This window comes from Vanacampus margaritifer, chromosome 7 (assembly GCF_051991255.1).
Source record: "Vanacampus margaritifer isolate UIUO_Vmar chromosome 7, RoL_Vmar_1.0, whole genome shotgun sequence".
In the NCBI taxonomy this organism is placed as follows: domain Eukaryota; kingdom Metazoa; phylum Chordata; class Actinopteri; order Syngnathiformes; family Syngnathidae; genus Vanacampus; species Vanacampus margaritifer.
In genome coordinates, this window is record NC_135438.1 from 19,192,937 (window position 1) to 19,213,644 (window position 20,708).

Here is a 20,708-nt window from a genome sequence, read left to right on the forward strand (position 1 = left end):
TAAATGCAACAATCCAAATACTCAGCAGCGTTAATGCATTGTCGCGGTAAAAACGTTTGGCTTGGTATGCACTTAAACACACATCCATCCATACGCTAAGCCTCTTATCTTGAACGGGATTCAGGTTAGCTTGGCAAAAGCAAACGACACCATCGATGGCTGCTACATCGCAGGGCACACAAAAATTCACACTTGCATTCACATTGTCAACTGATTGCACACTTCCTGCAGTGAAGTCAAGCTAGTCCGACCATAAACACATACAAAGGTCCTCCATATTTCAACGGCTATTATGGCTGCTTCTTTAATTGACTTAAATGAGCAAATTTGAAGCTTTCTGCCCGAAAGAAAAAAAACAGTCTTCAAATGTTAAGTGCACTTTTGCAGCATTTGGATAACATTTTTCTGAATGTATCCACCTGTGCTCTATTTACAGAATAAACAGGAACAAATACAAGCGTAAAAGAAGGATTCAATAAAGAACAAATACTGTACATTACAGACAATGAATGAATGAGAAACCCATATGCATGTATAGATTTTTTTTTTATTAGTCAGACTTGAAAAATCAATCAATGTGGAAACAAGATATACCTATTAAGAAGAGAAAAAAACCTCACCATACTCAGTTTAGTTAAACTTAAGAAATGACTGGTAAGATACACAGTAGTTAGTCATGGCTTCCTTTTGCTAATTCAGAGCATTCATTACTCGTCTTCTATCAGCAAAATGTGCCAAGTGAAAATACTTGAAATGTAATTGAACGCGTGCAGAACTTGAAGCGCAAAGTAGAGAAATAAGTTACGACACACCCAATCACAGCAGGCGGCAGTGCAACTCTCTTAAAAATATTTCTTCAAACGATTTGCATGCCTCACATTCGAGCCTGTTAACAGTCCAGCCACAAGGAGCCACACCCGCCCGCACCTGCACCAACACACACACGCACGCACTGTACAGCCATCCTGGAGAGAAAGTGCTTCCGGCCCGCGAGAGAAGTTTCAATCGTCCAAGAGGAATGAAGAGGACACGTTCAAGTGAGCGTGATCTGTACACGGGGAAGCTTCTCAGGAGATGCTGGAGAACTCTTTGAGAAGCACATCCTGACTCAGGGTGTTCAAAGACACATTTTTCCTCACATTCAGGCTGATGGAGCGCACCTGAGGACACACCCGGGACACGTCACGGACAAGTGACGGCACTACATGCAAGTCATTTTGAAATAACGCAACAAATGGAAGGCAGCATTGCTGATGGTGCACTTCTTTTGTCTTACCAGCTCTTTAAAGAACGCCGCCTCTTTGGGCTGCTCCGAGTATCTCTCAAACTGGTCCAAACCGTCCTGCAGTTTGAGTGTCAGGGTGTCGTAGTTGGAGCGCACCACCTCCAACACCTAACGCACCCGCAGGCAAAAGAGAGACACTGCATCAAACAGTCAAATATTTATTAGGGTTGAATACTTCAGCTCAACATTTTATTTATGAGGGTTCACATGCATCATCATCATCATCATCGTCGTCGTCCGCTGGCTCCCTATAAGCTATTTCTAGCTCTTCTCCTTTTCCACTCTTCTGCTCCGATTAGTGCATCATGCTCGCAGCTTTTATTCCAAATGATAAAACTCGACGTGTGTGTGTTTGTCCAGCTGAGAAGCTGGAGTGAAATCAGAGCTAATTGTGCAAAGATTTTCCACAGCTCCACCCCTGACAGTTAGCCTCTCATCCGTGAAATAGGCGCTAATGCGCACGTTTTTCATGATTTTATTAATGACCCCCGAACACAGCATGAAACGTTCGCACTGGAACGTTTTCCCTCCGCAAACAAAAAATGTGGACACGTGGAAACATATTGATGTTAAGTGTAGCTTGGTTCACCACATGACGTGGAGTGCGGCTAAAACAGCTGAGCCATCACTCTTATTAGAAATTTTAATTTTGACTCGACATCGGCCTTTTAACAAATCAATAAGTTGATAAAGCTGGCATCTTATGCTTGCGAATGTAGAAAATTTTTTCATCAGGATTTATAAGATGTTCAACAACAAATTTTCACTGTCTGCGAAGATCTTTTGAACCCTTGGACGAACCCTGATGAAAACCCCAAACAGCTACATTCACATGTATTTGTTGCTCAGTGAAATACACACTTTTAATTTATGGTTTTATTTAAATTTCCACTTTACAAAAATTATGCTGACACTGGGAACTCCCTACACCTTTTATTTCAAAATAAAATAACATTTAAAAAAAATTAAGAAACTATGTTGAAATTTTGGAAAACTATTTACAGTAGTAAACTTTAGGGAACTATTTACTTGTTAAGTTTATAATTTACATACTGATGACCTTGGAAGCTCCCTGCAATTTTTGTTATCATTTTTAAATTAAGCTGTCAATTCTTTATACGTTTAAATTTAAAAGTTTTATATTTTAATATTTTCTTTTGCAAATGAATATCGGCTTGAAATATCAGTTAACGATCTCCTAGTCTACTAATAATCGGTATCGACCTTGAAAAAAAACATACTATCACTAATTTTACTTTGATTAATCTGAAGCTCTGCACACATTTTTATTTGTAAAATGGCACTGTGATGAAAAATTCCTCCCATGCCTGCGTGAGGCATGTTAGGATGATAACCTCAGTTAATGTGCCCCCCAGGCAAAGAAATGAAAAGCATGTTAGAGTTGAAACTGCCGGGAGGTGGGACAGTCAGAGGAGAAGCGTCAGCTGTGACAAACAGGCTGGAAGCAGAGAAGAATGGAAAAATGGAAGGAACGTAAACAGAGCATGAAAAAAGAATCCAGAGAAGCTGGCTCACGTGACGGTTGAGCAAAGAGGCTACAACTCTCCTCCGAGGCGACGCTCTGCATCATCGAGCATAAACGTCAACCTCGCGCTTTTTCTTATCTCAAACAACAAACAACGCAACCGGCCCCGTGCTGGGCTGTGTTTTCATTTTAATGTTGATCTGTGGTTGTGGACATCATCAATCTTCGTGTGTCACGGGAATGAAGACGGCGAGAAAATGCTGTACAGCTTGGTATGTTTGTTCACTCAAGGCAGAGTAGGGAAATTCACGACTTAATGTTGCATTTGCGGATCCACGGTTTAAATGAGCCCCAAAAGCAGTCAGTATCAGAAGAAATTCAACAGCCTGCAGTCAGTACGACAATTTTGAAGCATGAGTCAATTTGGCTTCTTTAGTCTCATTTTGAACTTGTTGTCACACAGTGTGAATGAAGCGAGCAGCTCAGTCTTCGCCACTTCCATTTTCCTTGCTTGCTTGTTGTGTTTAAGTCAAACAGATAAGAGTATAGTGGGATTATAATGACCACATCCATCATTCTTTATCATTTTGAAAAATGTTTTTTCTATCCTCGCTGTGCTCTCTGACTTTAATGAGCTTGTCTCGGCATCTGTACATGCGGCTCTTCCTTAATGACAAAAAAAAGTCATTTAGTGTTTATGGGTGCCTGCAAAAGATTTCATTTGATGTTTGTAAGACTAAATAAGTAAGTCCAGGGGCCTCGTTTATAAAACTGTGCGTGAGCGCCTGTGTACAAAAGTACTTACGAACGAAACCCAAACTTAACGTACGCAGAAAAAAATTGAGATTTATAAATCCATGCGTAGACACATATACGCACACCTGCACGCAAATTCCCACACGTCCCAACCGGTGTGCGCAGCTGATTCAAATAAGTCTGCCTATTTCCCCCCATATTAGGAAATGCAAATCTACTCATTAATGGATTTGCATATTCATAAGCAGCATGTGACGGAGATCATCAAATCAAAACAATGGATGACGGACAGGGAAAGGCAAGAAAGAAGGCGAACTTCACCATGATGTAGGCTACAATGAATTTTTGTGTGAATAATAATAATAAAAAAAGATTTGAAAAATACAAAGATGCACATTATGAAACCCCTCAATGCAGAGGTCGTGTTACGGAAGGCCGTGATTATTGGCCACAATTCTTGGCCGCAGGGTGAAATGCGGCAAAAAAGAAAAAAGAAAAAAAAAAAAAGACAAATACAATACTAAAAATAATAATAATTTGGTTTGAACAAAGGTGAACATAAAGAAATAATTTCACCAATCTTATTGTCTTTACTTAATGCACTGTAGGGAAATTGAGCTGTCACTGCAGAGGCAAACATTAGGCAATCAATAGGTCGCATTATTATTGTTATTATTATTATTATTATTAGTATCTATTATTATTATTCCCAATGTGTTGCTTATGGATCTTCATTGAACATCACCACGGCTGTGTGGGCTGCTTATGAAAGACTTTATTGATGCTTTTTTTCCCTTCATGTAGTTATTTGCAGAACAATTAAGCGCTCCATAGCAAAGATGCTTGTACCTGACTGTATTCGAGCTCATTTTTATCCGTGTCAATATCATAGTTTTATATAGGCTTTTATACTGCAAAGACATTTGTGCCGACAGGCGGGTGAAATTACTGTAAGCGCGTAAATTGTCGCGCGACGCGATGATGTAATGCGTGCAGTATTTGTCCACATTAGTTGTCATTAATATGATTTATTGCATGGGGCTTTTTCAAGATCACTGAGAGAAGACGAGCGTTTAAAATGTTTAATTAAGTTCATTCGTGTGCTTTCTGCTCCGCGGTGTACTTCAAGCAAGTCTGGAGCAAAACAAACATTAATGTGACCCAACATCCAGCATACTTGGCGTTTGAGGAATCGAAATGTACCACAAAGCTGTTTGTGTCACTTTTTTTCCATGTCTCCAGAATGTGCGGATTGCGTACGGTAGGTCCAGACTTGACGTGGCGCCGCGTAAAGTTTCACATTTAGTTTATTTTCTATAAATACCAACTCTGGCGCAGAAATGTTCGTACGCAAAGTTTTGGCCTCATTTTGATCGTAGCAAGCTTTATAAATGAGGCCCCAGATGTGTTTTGTATACCAAGTAGCCTTTACTGTAGGTAAACTGAAAACACATCTGGCAATGAAATGGCAGCAAGTCACACTATTTGAACACATTGCCTACTCTACTCCCATTCCAAACTAAGCATCATAATACACAAGAGAGCTGATTTAGGAAGGAGCCAGATGGGCTAATAATTATTTCTGAAAATCTACAAGGTTTGTCACAACAATTAGTAGAATTTACTAAGAAAGTCAGTTGATGGCTGGCAAAAGCCAACTTTTCCCCCCAAAAAATTGGCTTCAGGGGAAGACCACGCCAGGTGTGAGCTAAAAACATTTCCTTTTACACAGGCTGATCTTAAATGTGACCATACTCAAGGAGCTGCTACAAGATGGAAAGAGCATTGCTTGTCTGATGAGTTTCCATTTCTGCTGCATCATTAAGAGGGGTAGACTGATGCATAATGGTTAGTTCAGGCTGCTGGTGATGCAATGGTGCGGGGGATATTTTCTTGGCCCCGACTATATATCCTTCCATCCCATTTTCTATAGCGCTTGCCCTTATTTGGGTTGTGGGTGAGCAGTCACCCTCGCTCAATCACAGGGCACATATAGTATCTAGCGCTGAAACGAGTACTTAAGTAATTTGAGTACCTTGTGTAAAAAAAAAAAAAAGTTTGAGGAATTTTCACTGCCTCGAGGAACCGTGATATGCAATCGTTGCAAAATGGCCCTTGCACAATGTAACGCACATCAGTGAGATTAACTTGAATGAACCTTAATAACATAACATTAGTAGTGTGTAGCTCTAAGTTTCGGTTATTTAGGAACGCTGTTAAATTTGTTGATTTTTATAGTGTTAATTTTGTCAATGAAAACTAAACAAAACTAATTTCGTCAACACCCATTTTTCACCGGACTAAAACTAGACTAGACTAAAACCCTAATTAATATACAATTACTGGGACTAAATCAGGTTTTCGTCGACTAATGAAAAGGAGAGGAAAATGTACTTAATAAAAACTGGGCTAAAATCTATGCACATTTTAGTTCATAAACAAAGACAAAATGAAAATTATATGATTTTGTAAAATCTTGTCTCTGCTAATCTGTCACTGTGACACATGCAGCTAGCGAGTGCAACATCCACAAACACATGGAAGAGGAGGTGGATTCACGGTAAAAGGTAAAAAAAAAGGGGGAGAGAAGAAAAGTCAATTATAGCTGTAACGTAACATTATTCCAAGGGCTATAACGTTCCAACACTAATGTTAATCCGACAGCTAACTAATGCTGGCTAACATACTAGCTCATAGCATGTTGATATACTGTACTGTAATTGTGTGTCAACATAATCTGCTGACAAAAAAATATATAGAGGTAAAATGATTCTCCTGACTAAAATTTGACTAAAACGTTGAGTTTTTGTTGACTAAAATTAGACGAATAAAATGTTGCTTTCTTGCACTAAAATAAAAGACTAAATGCCAGATTTATAGTTGACTACAAATAGACTAAATAAAAACGGGATGAGGTTGACTAACAATGATAAAAAGTGTGATTGAAACTGGAAGAAAAATTGGACTAAATTTTAAAATGGCGGATAAAATTAACACTAATTGTATCAATAAGTCCAGTCTGAATTTGATGTAATCCCACAACCAGCCCAAATACCCACGAGATGCTGACACTTTGGCATGAATGAGTTCTGTTACCTGCTCCTCTGACAGTTGCGAGATGTGGTTCACAGCAGCATATGACTCAATCTTGGGGTTAAAATGGTTGATGATTGCCCTTAAAGACAAAAATGAACATGTTACACATGTGACCGTACACCTCATTCACTAGTTACACAAATGAAATCTGCTGCTGCAAAAGCTTTCATGACGATTTTGGAAGCAGGCTGCAGGGATTTGCTCCCAAACACCCGCAAGAGCATTAGGGCCACAAGAAGCTGATGAAGACCTGGCTCACAGTCTGACTCCAATTCATCTCAGAGGAGGGAGATGAGGTCAAGGGTCAGGAGATTGCAGCAGAGTGGGCAGACTGCACACCAAAGACTGTCTAATCGCATCAAGATGAAAACTTTAAAAAAAATCTTTAAGCACAAAAACTAAAATAAATTCATGAGTTTTTTTTATTTGGCTACATTTATAACATTGCACATTAATTACATATGCAGTGGAGCAGTGACTCCCACCTTTAGTCTTGTGTACCCAGGTAACATATGACAGTTGTGCAGGTTTGACAACAAAGCAGCTTTGCAACAGTTGACTTGCTCTGCACCTTATTTCTATTTGACTGGATCTAATTGGCTGCTTTTTATTTAGGGAGCACACAAAATGAAAAAAAAAAGGCATTCGCATTCAATTTCATGGAATGAACAGTTTTATAGGCCAAATATAAATTGATGCCATAAGCACAAGCATGAGCTGCAATGGGTTCAGCTTGTACTGGCGTTAAATAGCAAATAAATTCTCGTGACAGTAACGCAGCAAATTGTGCGCCATGTTTTTTCTGCTGTCATTTACGTTTGGTAGGCGATTGAATGTCGGGAGGCGATGATGGGGAGAAATCAAATTGGTTTAATTTCACCATCGACTATCTGACTACTTTATTCCTCCATGCCTTTATTTATCTATGCTTTGGTAAAATTATTCCTTGACACTCATATCCAGCTGCCTTCCTTTCAACCTTTACACCTCCCAATATAAGCAGCTGAGGCTCTGTGGAGAACGCAAGTGATTAGGTGAAAGAAACCTCAGGAAGAAACCAGCTCATATGAGCACCAGAGAGACCTCAAAGCCAGGGTGACCCCAGAGCATCTTGGATGAGGAATGACTTTATGACTGGGAAATGACGGTATGCGTCTGAATCCTACTGAAGGACACAGGGGAGAGGTGGAGGAAGTTCAAACAGGGATTAAGTTGGGATGGAGGAATATAATTAAATTTGTGCTGTCAAAGTTAAAGCGTTAACTCATTGAGTAATCACAAAAAAAATGATCGCATTAATCATGTATTAACGCAGATTAATCACACTATTAATTTTGACCGCAGATGATCCTTTAGCGGACAGCGGATGGTTACGTTAAAGGTAGCACAGGTTGTGTTTGAGCAATAAACATAACTACATGCATTAAAGCAAATCATTTAATAAATGTTTGCGTATGACAATCAGAATATTTGTTAAATTCAAAATATCGGGGTCATTTTTTTTCCCATTTTAAATTATGCAAATAATTAACTGATTAGAAAAAGAGGAGGATGAGAGTATGCAGGGCATCAAAAAATGTTGCATACAACATTAAATGTTGAAAGAATTAACATAACTGTTGACAAAAAGCTTTTATAATAAAGTGATTAATCAAAATTCTAAGATGTGATTAATCTGATTAATTAAAAATTTTAATAGTTTAACAGCTCTAAATTAAATACAAATAAGTCATTTTTACATTACCCTCCCACACATTCTTCTTTGCAATATGTTCAACACGCCACACAATAGGACTCTTTCCCCTTGCATACATTTTAGGTGGTTAAGTGTGTGTGTGTGTGTGTGTGTGCGTGTGTGTGTGTGTGTGTGCGTGTGTGTGTGTGTGTGTGTGTGTGTGTGTGTGTGTGTGTGTGTGTGTGTGTGTTTTATTACCGAACATTAACAAGGGCATGTGTGACTTTACTCGCAGGCTCCTTCCACTGGCCAGTGTTTGTTGACACTCTCAGCACTGGAAAACAACACATAGCAGGTTTAAAAAAATAAATAAAAATGATGACAATTTTCTTTTACTAACAAGCAGAATCTGGACACCAAGAATTACTTGTCATGTAGCTGCATGCTATCTGCAGATATAAAGAAGGCAAACTACAATATACAGTGGTTTCTCCACTTAAGACTTTTTTTACGTTATAAGCTCTTGCTCAGTCGTTTGCTTTGAGTTGCAAGCAAAAATCTGACTAATGAGTGAGCATTAGACGCTCCGGCACTAGATGGCAGCAGCCAAATTGACAACATGCAGCCGGCATCATTTTATCTGGTTACCTTGCTGTTGGTCGATAGCATTTTGTGCTCGCATGTACCGATTAAATTAATACAGGTATTTGGCCAATTATTTCTTCTTTAACGGTTCTCAGTGAGCACTGAGAAGAAGTGGATGACCATTGAATTAAAGCTTGAAACCATAGAAAAACCTGAGCAAGTGGACGTAGACTTGGGTTTATAATTGCTTTAAGAATGTAAACGTACCCATACAGTAGAGGTTGTCGAATACTTGGTGCATTCGTACAATCTCATAGTAGAGCTCATCATAGCTGTTAGATGTGGGCAGAAATGTGTCGCCATATGTGATGAACATGTTGAACAGGTTCACCACCTGGATAGGGAAACGGTAAGGTAGACATTTATGCCTACAATTATTATGCTTTCAAGTAATTAACTTAATTTGCATCCTATAATAAAATACAAGGTGTATCAGAATAGTTACACGACTGGTGTCTCAAATCCTAACTCAAAGTTTTGAAGCAATAATCCTGGAAGTCTAACACACTTTCTGAGCCTCCTCTGCCATGATGATTTTTCTGGGAATCTTGATGTCTTGCTCGTCTTCAAAAAGAGGTCTTCAATGACCCCCTTAAGCTTGGAAAGGGGGGGGGGGTGGGATCATGTGGAGCCAGGATGCGTGAGTATCAGTCTTGGAACCTTTCTGACACACCTCTTAATTCAAACTTGTGCCCTTCAGTCACGCAGAAGAATGACCTGACACATTCCAATATAGCTGTTTGTCTTTTTTTTAACACTTGTGTGTGTTTCTTACCAGTAGTGCCAGATGAAAGATGTTGTGCTTAGCCAGCAGCGTGGTTTCATTTGACAGTAGGAACTTTAGCAGGTTGATAAGAGCTATGCAAAGGTAGACCAGAACAAACAAAAAAACAGAGTGGATAGACATCTTAGCAAAGAAATATAGTGGCACCAAGCTTTGTTCAGTATACTGAATATTGCGATTAAGACATAATGGAGGGCATAGAGAAATCGATGTAAAAAAAATGTTGTTTTTAAAAAGGGCATCAAGAAGCATGCGTTTTAAAACACACCGAAAGATGACACGCATCTGCCGGTTTAATTTGACTCATTCATTCCTTTTCACTCTATTATCATTACCACAAGCAGGGAATGCGACGCCATCCAGAGAATGAAGCTGATTATTGGTCTGATTAGAGGAATCAGTATTCTAATGAGACACAGCGCAATGGGACCATTAAAAAGTGGAATGTGATCGTGTGTTGTGTTGACCAGGCTGAAACCAAGTCCACCACGATGGATTGTGCTTTCTTTAGAGACTCATTATCCAAACTCAATGATGCAATTTATTTCCAAATGCACATGGCAACGACTTCAGAGCGAAATTGTGTTTTGCTTGCAAAGGGTGTAAACTCTTAAACATGGACGCACAACTAATTAAAGCAGCAAGAGATTTACAACACAAATCTTTAAAAAAAACTGTATTTCCCAACATAGCTAAGGGGGGAGATGTAAGATAGCAAAATTGTGACCTTGAGTTTAAAGTAAAAAGTTTCTTTAAAGGGGGAGTTTGCAGTTTTTATGACTGCTATCAAAATTAAAATGCAGCCTCACTTCACTAATCCATCTTCCCTTCGAGTCTCTGACCAAAGCCACGGCTCATCTAACGAGATGAACGAGCACTGTAAACAAGCCACGGCTGCTATGTTGCTAACATGACTTCCTTGTGATCAAGTACATACCTGACCATAGCTCCCTCCAAGTGTAGTGTAGTCGGATTCTGCACTTCTTCTGGTAGCAGAGAAGTTTGTGAATAATCTGAACACAGCGCCTGATCAGGACATAGACAGAAACAAATGTGACGGATATGTCTGTAATTTTGTGTGCCGTGAGTGTGTACCGTTTACTCACAAATATAAATCCATGGGGAAATCCTTCATCATGTGTGTGACGATAAATTCTACCATCAGATCTATGGAAGGTTTTAAAAGAAGTTGAAAAGTTAATTGTAAAAGCTAATATTTCGTTAGCAAAATGCCGGCAACACCCAGGCGACAAAACATTTTTAAAAGTAACCACCGTGTAACTATAACCAGGAAATAAACGAAGCCTTACCTAGAACCGCACATACCAGCGGCAGACAAGGGATGTTCTTCTCCACGGCTTTCTTTCTGTGCCTCATGGGCTGCAAAAGGGAAATACATTTAAGTGTACTGACATGAACAGGTTACAGGGACGTCTTCTTTTGGGCTTTATTGTCTGATGGTTCATACAACCGCTCACAGTTCTTGAAACACAACACAGGGATATCTGCATTTCATGATAACCGAGAAAATAATCATCAAGGGCAGCAAAGGACAATATACTTGTATGAACCGGTCCGTGGTACAAAAAAGGTTGGGGGCCACACCATTAAATAACATAAGAGACAACATACTTCCTTGTCTTAACTCATTTTGTTTTTGTAGTGTGAACATGAAGGTTAAAATTGAAAACCTTGACACATTAGGTAAATTATGAATGTAAGTCTTAGCACTACTGCTGGGACCATTAGGAGTGGCGTGGCTCAGTGGTAGAGTGGTTGTCTCCCATCCATGAGGTTGCGGGTTTCACCCCTGGTGACCACATTGAAGCGTCCTTGAGCAAGACACTGCACCCCGATTTGTTCCCAGAGGACCTGGCAGCGCCCTGTGTGGCAGCAGCCAACCACTGGTATGTGAATTGGTGAATGTGAGGCTTTGTAAAGCGCTTTGGGGGTCTATAGCTAAAAAAAAAAATGCGCTATATAAATAGCAGTCAGGTCCATTCCACAAAACGGCCTATATATCTTCTCAATACGGGAAATGCCCAGTGGTTAACCCAGTGGTTTACAGTGGCTTCAGGTGTGACCATAAAACTAGATCACCATGAGGCTGTTGTGAGAATTACAATAATCAAATACCTCTCTCAGCATAGTTAGTCTTGCTATTAGCATAATACTGCTATTATTGTCCATAGGGGGCATTAAAAAAATAAAATAAAATAAAAACTATATATGTATAGATAGGTCTGATGCCACTGAACATTTTGAGCGGTTGAAAGTGAAAAAAAATATTCATAAATGACTAAGTTATCTCACTTCAAAGGAAATGCCTGATTTTGGCAAAATTACAAGAGTTTTGTGCTATTCAGAAAAATGCCATTGTGAAAAACTGGGCATGCATAAAAAAATTCTATTATGACTTATGACCTTGTTTGAGCCTCTAACTATGTCATATGAAATATTCAAATTAGTCTTTTATTTTATATATATATACAGCATAGTTAGTCTTGCTATTAGCATAATACTGCTATTATTGTCCATAGGGGGCATTAAAAAAATAAAATAAAATAAAAAATATATATGTATAGATAGGTCTGATGCCACTGAACATTTTGAGCGGTTGAAAGCGAAAAAATATTCATAAATGACTAAGTTATCTCTCTTCAAAGGAAATGCCAGATTTTGACAAAATTACAAGAGTTTTGTGCTATTCAGAAAAATGCCATTGTGAAAAACTGGGCATGCATAAAAAAATTATATTGTTATGACTTTATGGACTTATTCAAGCCTCTAAATATGTCATATGAAATATTCAAATTAGACCTTTATTTTATTTTTATTTTTTTTTACAGCATAGTTAATTTTGCTGTTAGCATAATACTGCTATTATTGTCCATAGAGGGCATTAAAAAAAAAAAACTTTTTTTAAAAAAACTATATATGAATAGATAGGTCTGATGCAAGTGAACATTTTGAGCGGTTGAAAGTGAAAAAAATATTCATAAATGACTAAGTTATCACACTTCAAAGGAAATGCCAGATTTTGTCAAAAATTACAAGAATTTAATCAAACTATAATAACGCCCAGGGGTTAATCACTTACATCTCCGGAATTGTCCATTAAAAATGCCAATAAAATAGTATTAGGTTATTAAACCATGTATTATGCAGACCTTCAATATAAAGTTAAAACATCTAGCAAACGGCAACCACCAATTATTAAATGTTTGCAAGACCATCAATCCAAGCAACTGTCCACCTGTCAAGAAATGTCTGTTTTGCTCATGACAATACCTATGCTTCATTTGGATCTGATTTAAATAACGGTTTCAAAAGCTATGACCATTGCGACACACAAGATGATAGCACAGGCCCGCACAGTAAACCATTCAACATTTTCATACTATAGACTCACCATTCTATGCAGACTGACTCTGAAGTTCATATTATCATCGTGCAGAAAGGCATCAGCATACTGGTCCTGTCACACACATACATCACGTGGTAAACACAAGCGAGATCCAGAGCTCGGGTGACTGAAGGATGTCAAAATATGTGCGCTGCTCCTACCTCAGCTATACATGTGAGGATGATTAGGCACAGTCTGGCACTGTTGAGTCGATGCTCATCTGAAAACATGTAACATTTTATTCGTGAGAAAGAGATCAGTGCAAATTATATACAGTACATTAACATGACAGTAAGGATATGTACATGTTAAGATGAGGGATAAAGGAAGCATTTAGAAGAAAGGGGATAGCGTAGGAAATAATTATGAAGTGTTTTTTACCTTTCGTATCCTGCATTACGATAGAGGCGTACTTGATGAAGGTGATGAGAAGGTTGCTTGTCTGCAGGTTGGGATCCAGTGGCAGCTCTGGGTTGTTCATCACTACACAGACCATGAACAATTAAGACATCAACCAATTTGGGTGTACATGTATGGAAAACTTCTATTGAATGACTTTTATTCACCACAAGTCAGTTCCAGGTCAGTTATTCCCTTGATAACCTAATCTAAAAACCACTGAGCCTCGACTCGGCCGTCTAAAAGTAAAAGCACTGCCTTGTAGTGGCTGTATTCATTCAGGCAAACACTGATAAGAGAAGGAACATCTCAGATCCATCGCTGAAGCTGCTGTGTTGTCGAGACAAGTACCTCCAGACAATTAAACTCTGCCCGCAGCTGTTTGTTTCAGTAATGATCAATCAGTTTCTATTTGCCCCCTTCGCTCAAATTCTCATTTGTTTCCAGCTTCCTCCGATCACAGGACAGGATCATTTCCCACTCTCTGTACAGAGTTCTGGTGCGTTTGTTTCCTGCATTCCTGAATTCAGGCATGCTAAGTAAGATCTGATTTTAATGCAGGCTTCAAGTGGCAGGTTAATCTTAACAGAGGAGTTAATATTTCATAGAGAAAATAGCGCTCGCAGCCAAGGGAAAACCAGCCTCAGATAGAAACATGCATCAATTAGGAGTAACAGTGTGTGTGTGTGTGTGTGTGTGTGTGTGTGTGTGTGTGTGTGTGTATCCCAAATGAACCACACATGGAAACACAAAACATGAAGTGGTTTGGTTCGATGAGAAACATGAGTAAAAAGGTGTCTTCCAGCTGTCTTGGCAGGGCCGTTAACCGAACCAACTCAATTTTCTAAAATAAACTAGTAAATATTTGAAAAGGCTGCTTGTGTGTGTTCAAAAATGTTTGGTAAGGTAGTTATGAAAAATGAATGTTGCAACACAGTTAAGCTCAAACTGAGGTAAAGAGGCAGAGACCCTTAATGTTAAAACGCTTCCAAAATGCTTTGTTCCATTTTATGGCCCCTTCAGGTGCTTCCAAATTGTATAAAGGGCAAGTTGTGGTTTCAAGCTTTTGTAAATACATAGTTCCCTTGGAGGCTCTGAGATGCTTAAAATTGGAAAGCAGGAGTTTGCTGGGGGCACTGGAGGGGAAATTACTTTTTTCATCCTAGAACTTCAAATGTTTTAAGGCACTAAAAGTAATTTAGCATGCTGTTCCTTATGGTATAGCTCCCTAACTAATTGGGGAAAAAACAGCTCTGCGGTTGTAAGAACAAGAAAGGAAAAAAAAAGAGAATGACATACTGTCTAGTGAGGGTGGTGTCGTGCCAAGCGGCGTTGTCGGTGTGGTCGGAGGCTGGCTGGCTGGCGTAGCAACAATGTCAATCTCAGGGTGGCTCTGTGAAAAGACCAAAAACATGGAAGATGTTATTATAAAAGTGTCACTCAGTGAACAACAGACTCATGTTTCCATCGGTGCACTGAGAAAAACAATTGCCGTTAGAAATGACTACGAAGACTTGAAGTCAACTGTAAGTTGTCCCAAAAGACCAACGCCATTATCTCAAAGGTTATGACTCACTAAATGATTTAATCAGACTAATTAATGACAGTTAACACATAGCAAAACAATGTGTGTGGACAGACGTACAAACCACTAGAAAAGGTTTGAATGTTACCTGTGCCAATACAGTGATGAAGTTGCGGTTGAGGTGCACGGCTTCATACAGTGCCAGCAAAATTGCCTCATTGGTCCTACAGACAAAATGCAAATTCAAAGCCAGCACTTTCAATGAAAGAGAGAAATGGTCAAACAAAAGCAACAACTTTGGCATGAAAAATGATCAATTTGTTCCAGTGAAGTTCAAAACAAACTCAGCTACCTAACCTTTTTGAAGTTTAATAGCTACTTCTTGAGTACTGATTAAAATGAAGTCTACCACTTTGATACTCACTTATATGAAAACAATGAAAATCATTTCTCACAATAATTAGGAAATAGATAAATATAAATATGTAACCTGTTTCTATAAATCTGCCAGTGTTTACATTTCAAATAATCACAATGTCACATCACTGGTAAGCCATTTTTAGAACAGGCCCGCGGGCTACTCATGTGATCCTTGGTAGTTACCTGGTGCCCATAGGCACCACGTTGGCAACCTTTTCTACTTTAAATTAGTTTGGCTAAAAACTATTAAGTCTTCTTTATAAGCGAGTGTCGTGTGTCGTGTGTGTAGCTGCATTTGAGGAAGAAATGCAAAATTCTTTGTTTTGTAATCAGAAGAATGGTAGAATCGCTTAAAAGAGAAAATTGTTGAAACTACTGAAACAAAGAAATTTTTTTTGCTAAAAAGTAAGATTACTTGTCACGTACTGAACAGAAAGCTTCTCGTCCGCATCTGCTATAAACATGCTGCCCACCTGTGGACAAATGTAGAAACATAGCTTTGCTCAATGACCATCGATATAAATCTGCACATCGTTCCTTTCAATAAATTGTAAGAAGGAAATACCCACCATACTCGTGAGTGTGGAGAAGAAGCCACCCTGGTGCTCTTCCTCTTTGTCTTTATACTGCCTGTAGCAAGAGAATGAATAGGGACAATTAAAAGGAAGAAGGAAGCAATGACATTTGCAGAATGATAGGTAGAGTCAGAAAAAGACTAATTAATAAAGACTAATTAACAGATCACTCATTACTTGGATGCATTTGTTAACACAATTGATACAATCACTTAGAAACAGCATTTTTATTCCAAACCTTGCTGCATACAAAAACATTTCTGACTGACAAAGGACAGCAAGCTATTAATAACTTTTTTCACTATTTGCTTTAGACTTGTAGAAATAGAAAATTTATTTATAACACATCATCATTGTACAACATTGTTTTTTTTGTTTTTATTATACATGGAAAGTAATCATGATTACATCTTACCTGTTATATTCTGTTAGAGCGTGGTGGACAACAAGGCCCATTCCCTGACAGAAAAAAACACATTAGATTGTTTAGGTATTAACTGTCTACAATTTTAGTCATGATGACATACATATGTTATGTGTGAGCAATTCTGTAAAGACCACAGGTAAGACTAAAATGTCCCTCAGTGGAGTGCAAACCTACACCATGGCTGAAATGAAAAGGAAAAATCGGAGTGCATCACGTTTATGTTCATCTCCTCATGTCCACTTCTTGGCACATTGAGGTAACAAACAGAAAGTTATGTGATTCTTTAATATTATTATTATTATACCCAAGGGTGGACTTTCCACCAACTAAAAATAAATAAATGCATAGCTAGCTGTATGTGCATCTTTATCTCAAACCCAACCAAAATTGAATGGTTTCTCCTTTGAATGTACTGTCACCCTACAAAGCTAGGATTTTTTTTGTTTGACTATTTCCAAATCACTGTGTAAAAATAAAAAATAAAATAAAAGGTAATTCAAACCTCAGAGGTAAAGGTAGCTTAAAGCTTTGGTATAGCATTGTACATGACATACTTACATCCAGTGTTGGCTCATCATCCACAATGGAGAGCTTCACGATATATGGATTTACAGACTGGCAGACAGACGGGGGGAAAAGCAAAGAAATTTGATGCCTTGAAGGATTTTACAAACAGAATGTAAACTACACTAACAAATACACTGAAGTGCAGAAAATCAGCCTTAGACCAACCAAGGTTCTGTATTTGTTACATTACTAGTACTGTATTGGTGCTTCAAGTCAGTCAAACAACAAACCTCATACTTCCTGTAATTGACCAGAAGGGCCAGAAGAACAACAGCATCATAACCATGCTGCCCTCTACTGGATGCATCAGAAAGAATCTGCAGAGACAGAATTGCACAATTGCACAAAATATATTATTCATACCCGTCCATCCATTGAGGTCACCTTATCCTTACCTGAAGAATGGCTTCAAAGATGCTATTGATCATCACATACTCCAAGATGGTGTTCTGACTAATATTGTCTGTTACCTGCAAACAAACACAGGACTATCAAGTTTAAAATTGTCCCTGCCAGTAATAGTGAAAACTGGACTCTTCATATTGTTGTGATGTCTCACCGTCACTAGACACAGCAGAAGTTTGAGACAAAGGCTCTTCAGACTCTCTGAGCCATCTCCACAAAGGAGGCTGTCCAGTCTTTCCATCAGGTCCTATAACAAAAACCATTGATTGAACCTTTTTTCATACATTTTTCATGCATAACCATCAGAGATTGTTTTTCCCCTCATACCTTCATCCTTTGCTCCGCCTTGTCAAAGCCCATAAGCATATTAATGATGTCAAAGCCAGACGCTGACTTGTTCTTTTGATGAACTCCCCTGAAAAGTGCACATAGAGTCTGGGAGAGCAGAAAGGGAGAACGAGGGTGGCAAAAAGCGAGAATTTGGTTAAGAGATTAAACATACAGCACTCAATGCACTCCAAACAATTTTGTCACCTGCAGAGCATTGACCACTTTGATCTGATGTTCCTCTCCGAGAGCCTGAACACTGTGATGGAAGAGAGAATTGATGTTGTCCTGAATCCGCTGCACCTCCTCGCCATCGACGCTCTCCAGCTTTGACTCCAAGTACTCCAAGTTCACCTAGAAAATGAGGGATGTTGTTTTGAAATGCACTAAGCATATAAATGACTGGAAGGAGGAATATAGACAAGTAGCAAAAACAATGTAAAATGCATACAGACCATGCAAGTTAATCAGCCGCACCACGTTTTGACTGCTTATTTTAGGCACCATTTCTGTTATTCTCGTAACTGTAAGGCATGCCCCCCCCCCCAATTATACAATTAGCCCTATAGGACAGTCAACTCATGTTTTTAGTTCATGTTTCACTATTAATCTTACTCCGGACCTTTTGGACCACAATGGAATTATGACCTCTATTTGATTTCTGTATAAATTATATTTTTCAAAAGACTGGTATAATTGCCTAATTTGAGGTATTACATACTAAAATAAACTCAACGTATCACGAGCACAACCTTAACCAACTTAACTATTACTTATGTGAAAGACAATATAATGAGTTATTAATATGATAAGTAATTTAATAAAATAAAATAATTCAGCTAATTTTATAAATATCACATTCATACATTACTGCACATAAAGTATTGACTCTATAATGTACCTTCATCAGAAAAAGTTCATCCCAGAAGCGAGGGTTGTTCTTAGCTGGGTCCTCTTTCTAAAACAAACATATGAGTGACGCAATAGTTACAAAAATAATATGATTATACATGTTGATATAATGTGGGTGTGTGATGCTTGATACTCACTGCAAAGATCTCATCATACATCAACACGACCTTCTCCTTCAGTGGTTTCTTGGAGGATGACGTCCTCCTCAGCAAACCTGCCTTCTTCTCCACCTGAGACATGACAAGGTCTAAGGATATGGACACGTAAGGAAATAATATGAATATAAACAGTTCTCATATGGTACATGGTAGACACTGAGTAATGGCTAGACAACACTAATCATCATCTAGAATGTTATATCGTTCAGTACTAATTGTTTGGACTTTTAAGTATGTACTATATTTTTTTGATAATGTGGGGTACGATAAGGTCAGTGTCAGCAGTTAAGCCCCCTATAAAGTGTAAAGAGACGGTTGTGGCGTCATACTACATATTACTATGTAATTGTAATACCATAATGTACTTTATATGAACATCAATTGCTTTTTGAACAGTGTCTTGAATAGGAGAACACTGATGTTAACAACTCTTAAAAGCTCAAACCAGTGCTACTATGAAATTCAACACCTCGTACCAGAGGCGCAGGAACAAATTGTGTGGTGGAGGGTAGTGCTCAGTGGGCTCTTCCAACAATGAGGGCAACCTGCCACACAGTATTTATATTAGGCTATCCATCCATTTTCTAACAGTGACAAGTACAGAAGGCAGGTTGTCATAGTTGGCGAGAAAATTAAAACTGTCCAAAAGATTTACGATGCAAGTGATGTGAGCTGTCTACTACACTGACAGTTTATAGATTTTTGGGGGGTCTATTTTGAAAATGTGTTGCTACATGTAATTACGGTACTGATACGCAACATATGTTTAGATAGGTACCACCAAGTGCAATAAATAAGGGTTGTGATGTGAAAAAGGAGCAAAGGGCCATATCAACAGCAGACCAAAAAGTGGGTTGACTTTGCCCCTAATGTTCCTCCCGTCTCTGACTAGTAGTCAGTCATTTGGCAGTTTAAAAAATATGTAAGGCAGGATTTTCGCACGGAAATGCAATTGTGCTACTTAACTACTTACTAGTTACTTGTTTACCAGCTGACGTTGGCTGAAAGGAATCGCTCATGATGCATGGGATGAGCAGCTAATCAGCTAGCGTTATCTAAAAAGACACGTTTGTTAACCTGTCTTCTACACTTGACCTGATTTGTGAATAAAACACAATCCGTTCATCGTGTTAGTGAATGCATTTTCTTCCACATACTCAACTAAGACCCTGCTTCTGAATTCTCGGTTAGCGAATCTGCGGCTAATGCTGCCTAGCTTAATTAAGACAAGAATGCGAGGTTAGCATCCATTTAACGAGCTTTTATAAGGAACGTGTGGTCGTGGAAATTTACGTCATTATCGCGTTGCATTATTTAGCCACGTTTCTGCATAGATACGAAAGTGTTCGTTCTTACCTCACTTTGAATGTATGATGTAGCTCATGAATCCTTGACACAACAACTGCTCTTTGACTTCAATTTAGCATACTGCTAACTCGTGTGGAGCCTTCTACCGGTCTGTAGTGTCACTACACTCAGATACACACATATAGTACAGTGCCATTGTTGAACAGTTATTTTTGCCTAATAAAATAAACTTGTTATAACGTTGTCCATAACTTTTTATTAGCTAATTGCTTTTCTTTTTGTTGTTCTTGTTGGTCTTTACCTTCATGGAGCATTGAGTAATGCGTCTTAATCAAGAAGTATGTACTGCCTTATGGGGTCGATGCCACGGACATCCCACTTCCGGGTTTTACACATCAGCGCCGTTTCCGGCCACTGCTGGCCACGTTCCAACACTCGCACCCCCACCCCTGCTTTTTAACCTCGCGTGAACCATTACTTACTGTTATATTTTTTGAATAATAAATTATTAAAGTAATTATTACATAGCCTGGTAATCCAATAAGAATTAAG

General features: G+C 38.6%; 1 protein-coding gene across 5 annotated transcripts; it reads right to left on the reverse strand.

Moving 5' to 3' along the window:
- Positions 1–527: 527 nt before the first annotated feature.
- On the reverse strand, positions 528–20,519 carry armh3 (armadillo like helical domain containing 3). 5 transcript variants are annotated; one of them, XM_077571661.1, is made up of 27 exons: positions 20,458–20,519; positions 20,205–20,317; positions 18,828–18,920; positions 18,680–18,736; positions 17,986–18,132; positions 17,779–17,886; positions 17,606–17,698; positions 17,442–17,516; positions 17,277–17,363; positions 17,038–17,094; positions 16,468–16,511; positions 16,047–16,107; positions 15,904–15,950; positions 15,206–15,281; positions 14,832–14,925; positions 13,515–13,616; positions 13,295–13,353; positions 13,140–13,205; positions 11,038–11,107; positions 10,834–10,894; positions 10,665–10,753; positions 9,719–9,801; positions 9,151–9,277; positions 8,557–8,632; positions 6,624–6,702; positions 1,277–1,393; positions 528–1,160 (listed from the first exon to the last, which is right to left on the reverse strand). In XM_077571661.1, the coding sequence occupies exons 3-27, from the start codon at positions 18,846–18,848 to the stop codon at positions 1,068–1,070; spliced, it is 1,989 nt and encodes a 662-aa protein (XP_077427787.1). In that variant the 5' UTR covers positions 18,849–18,920; positions 20,205–20,317; positions 20,458–20,519; the 3' UTR covers positions 528–1,067. The 5 variants fall into 5 exon arrangements, with proteins under 5 accessions (XP_077427787.1, XP_077427785.1, XP_077427786.1 ...); XM_077571659.1 differs by having other exon boundaries at positions 18,828–18,937; positions 20,458–20,518; XM_077571660.1 differs by having other exon boundaries at positions 20,205–20,492.
- Positions 20,520–20,708: the final 189 nt, after the last annotated feature.

Excerpts from the sequence above, each read along its gene's own strand:
- armh3 (XM_077571657.1), bottom strand. The coding sequence starts at position 19,867 with ATGAGCGATTCCTTTCAGCCAACGTCAGCTGGTAAACAAGTAACTA. Across the intron at positions 18,133-18,679 it reads ATGAACTTTTTCTGATGAAG|GTGAACTTGGAGTACTTGGA; the intron begins GTACATTATAGA and ends CTCATTTTCTAG. Across the intron at positions 10,754-10,833 it reads TTCCCCATGGATTTATATTT|GCGCTGTGTTCAGATTATTC; the intron begins GTGAGTAAACGG and ends TGTCCTGATCAG.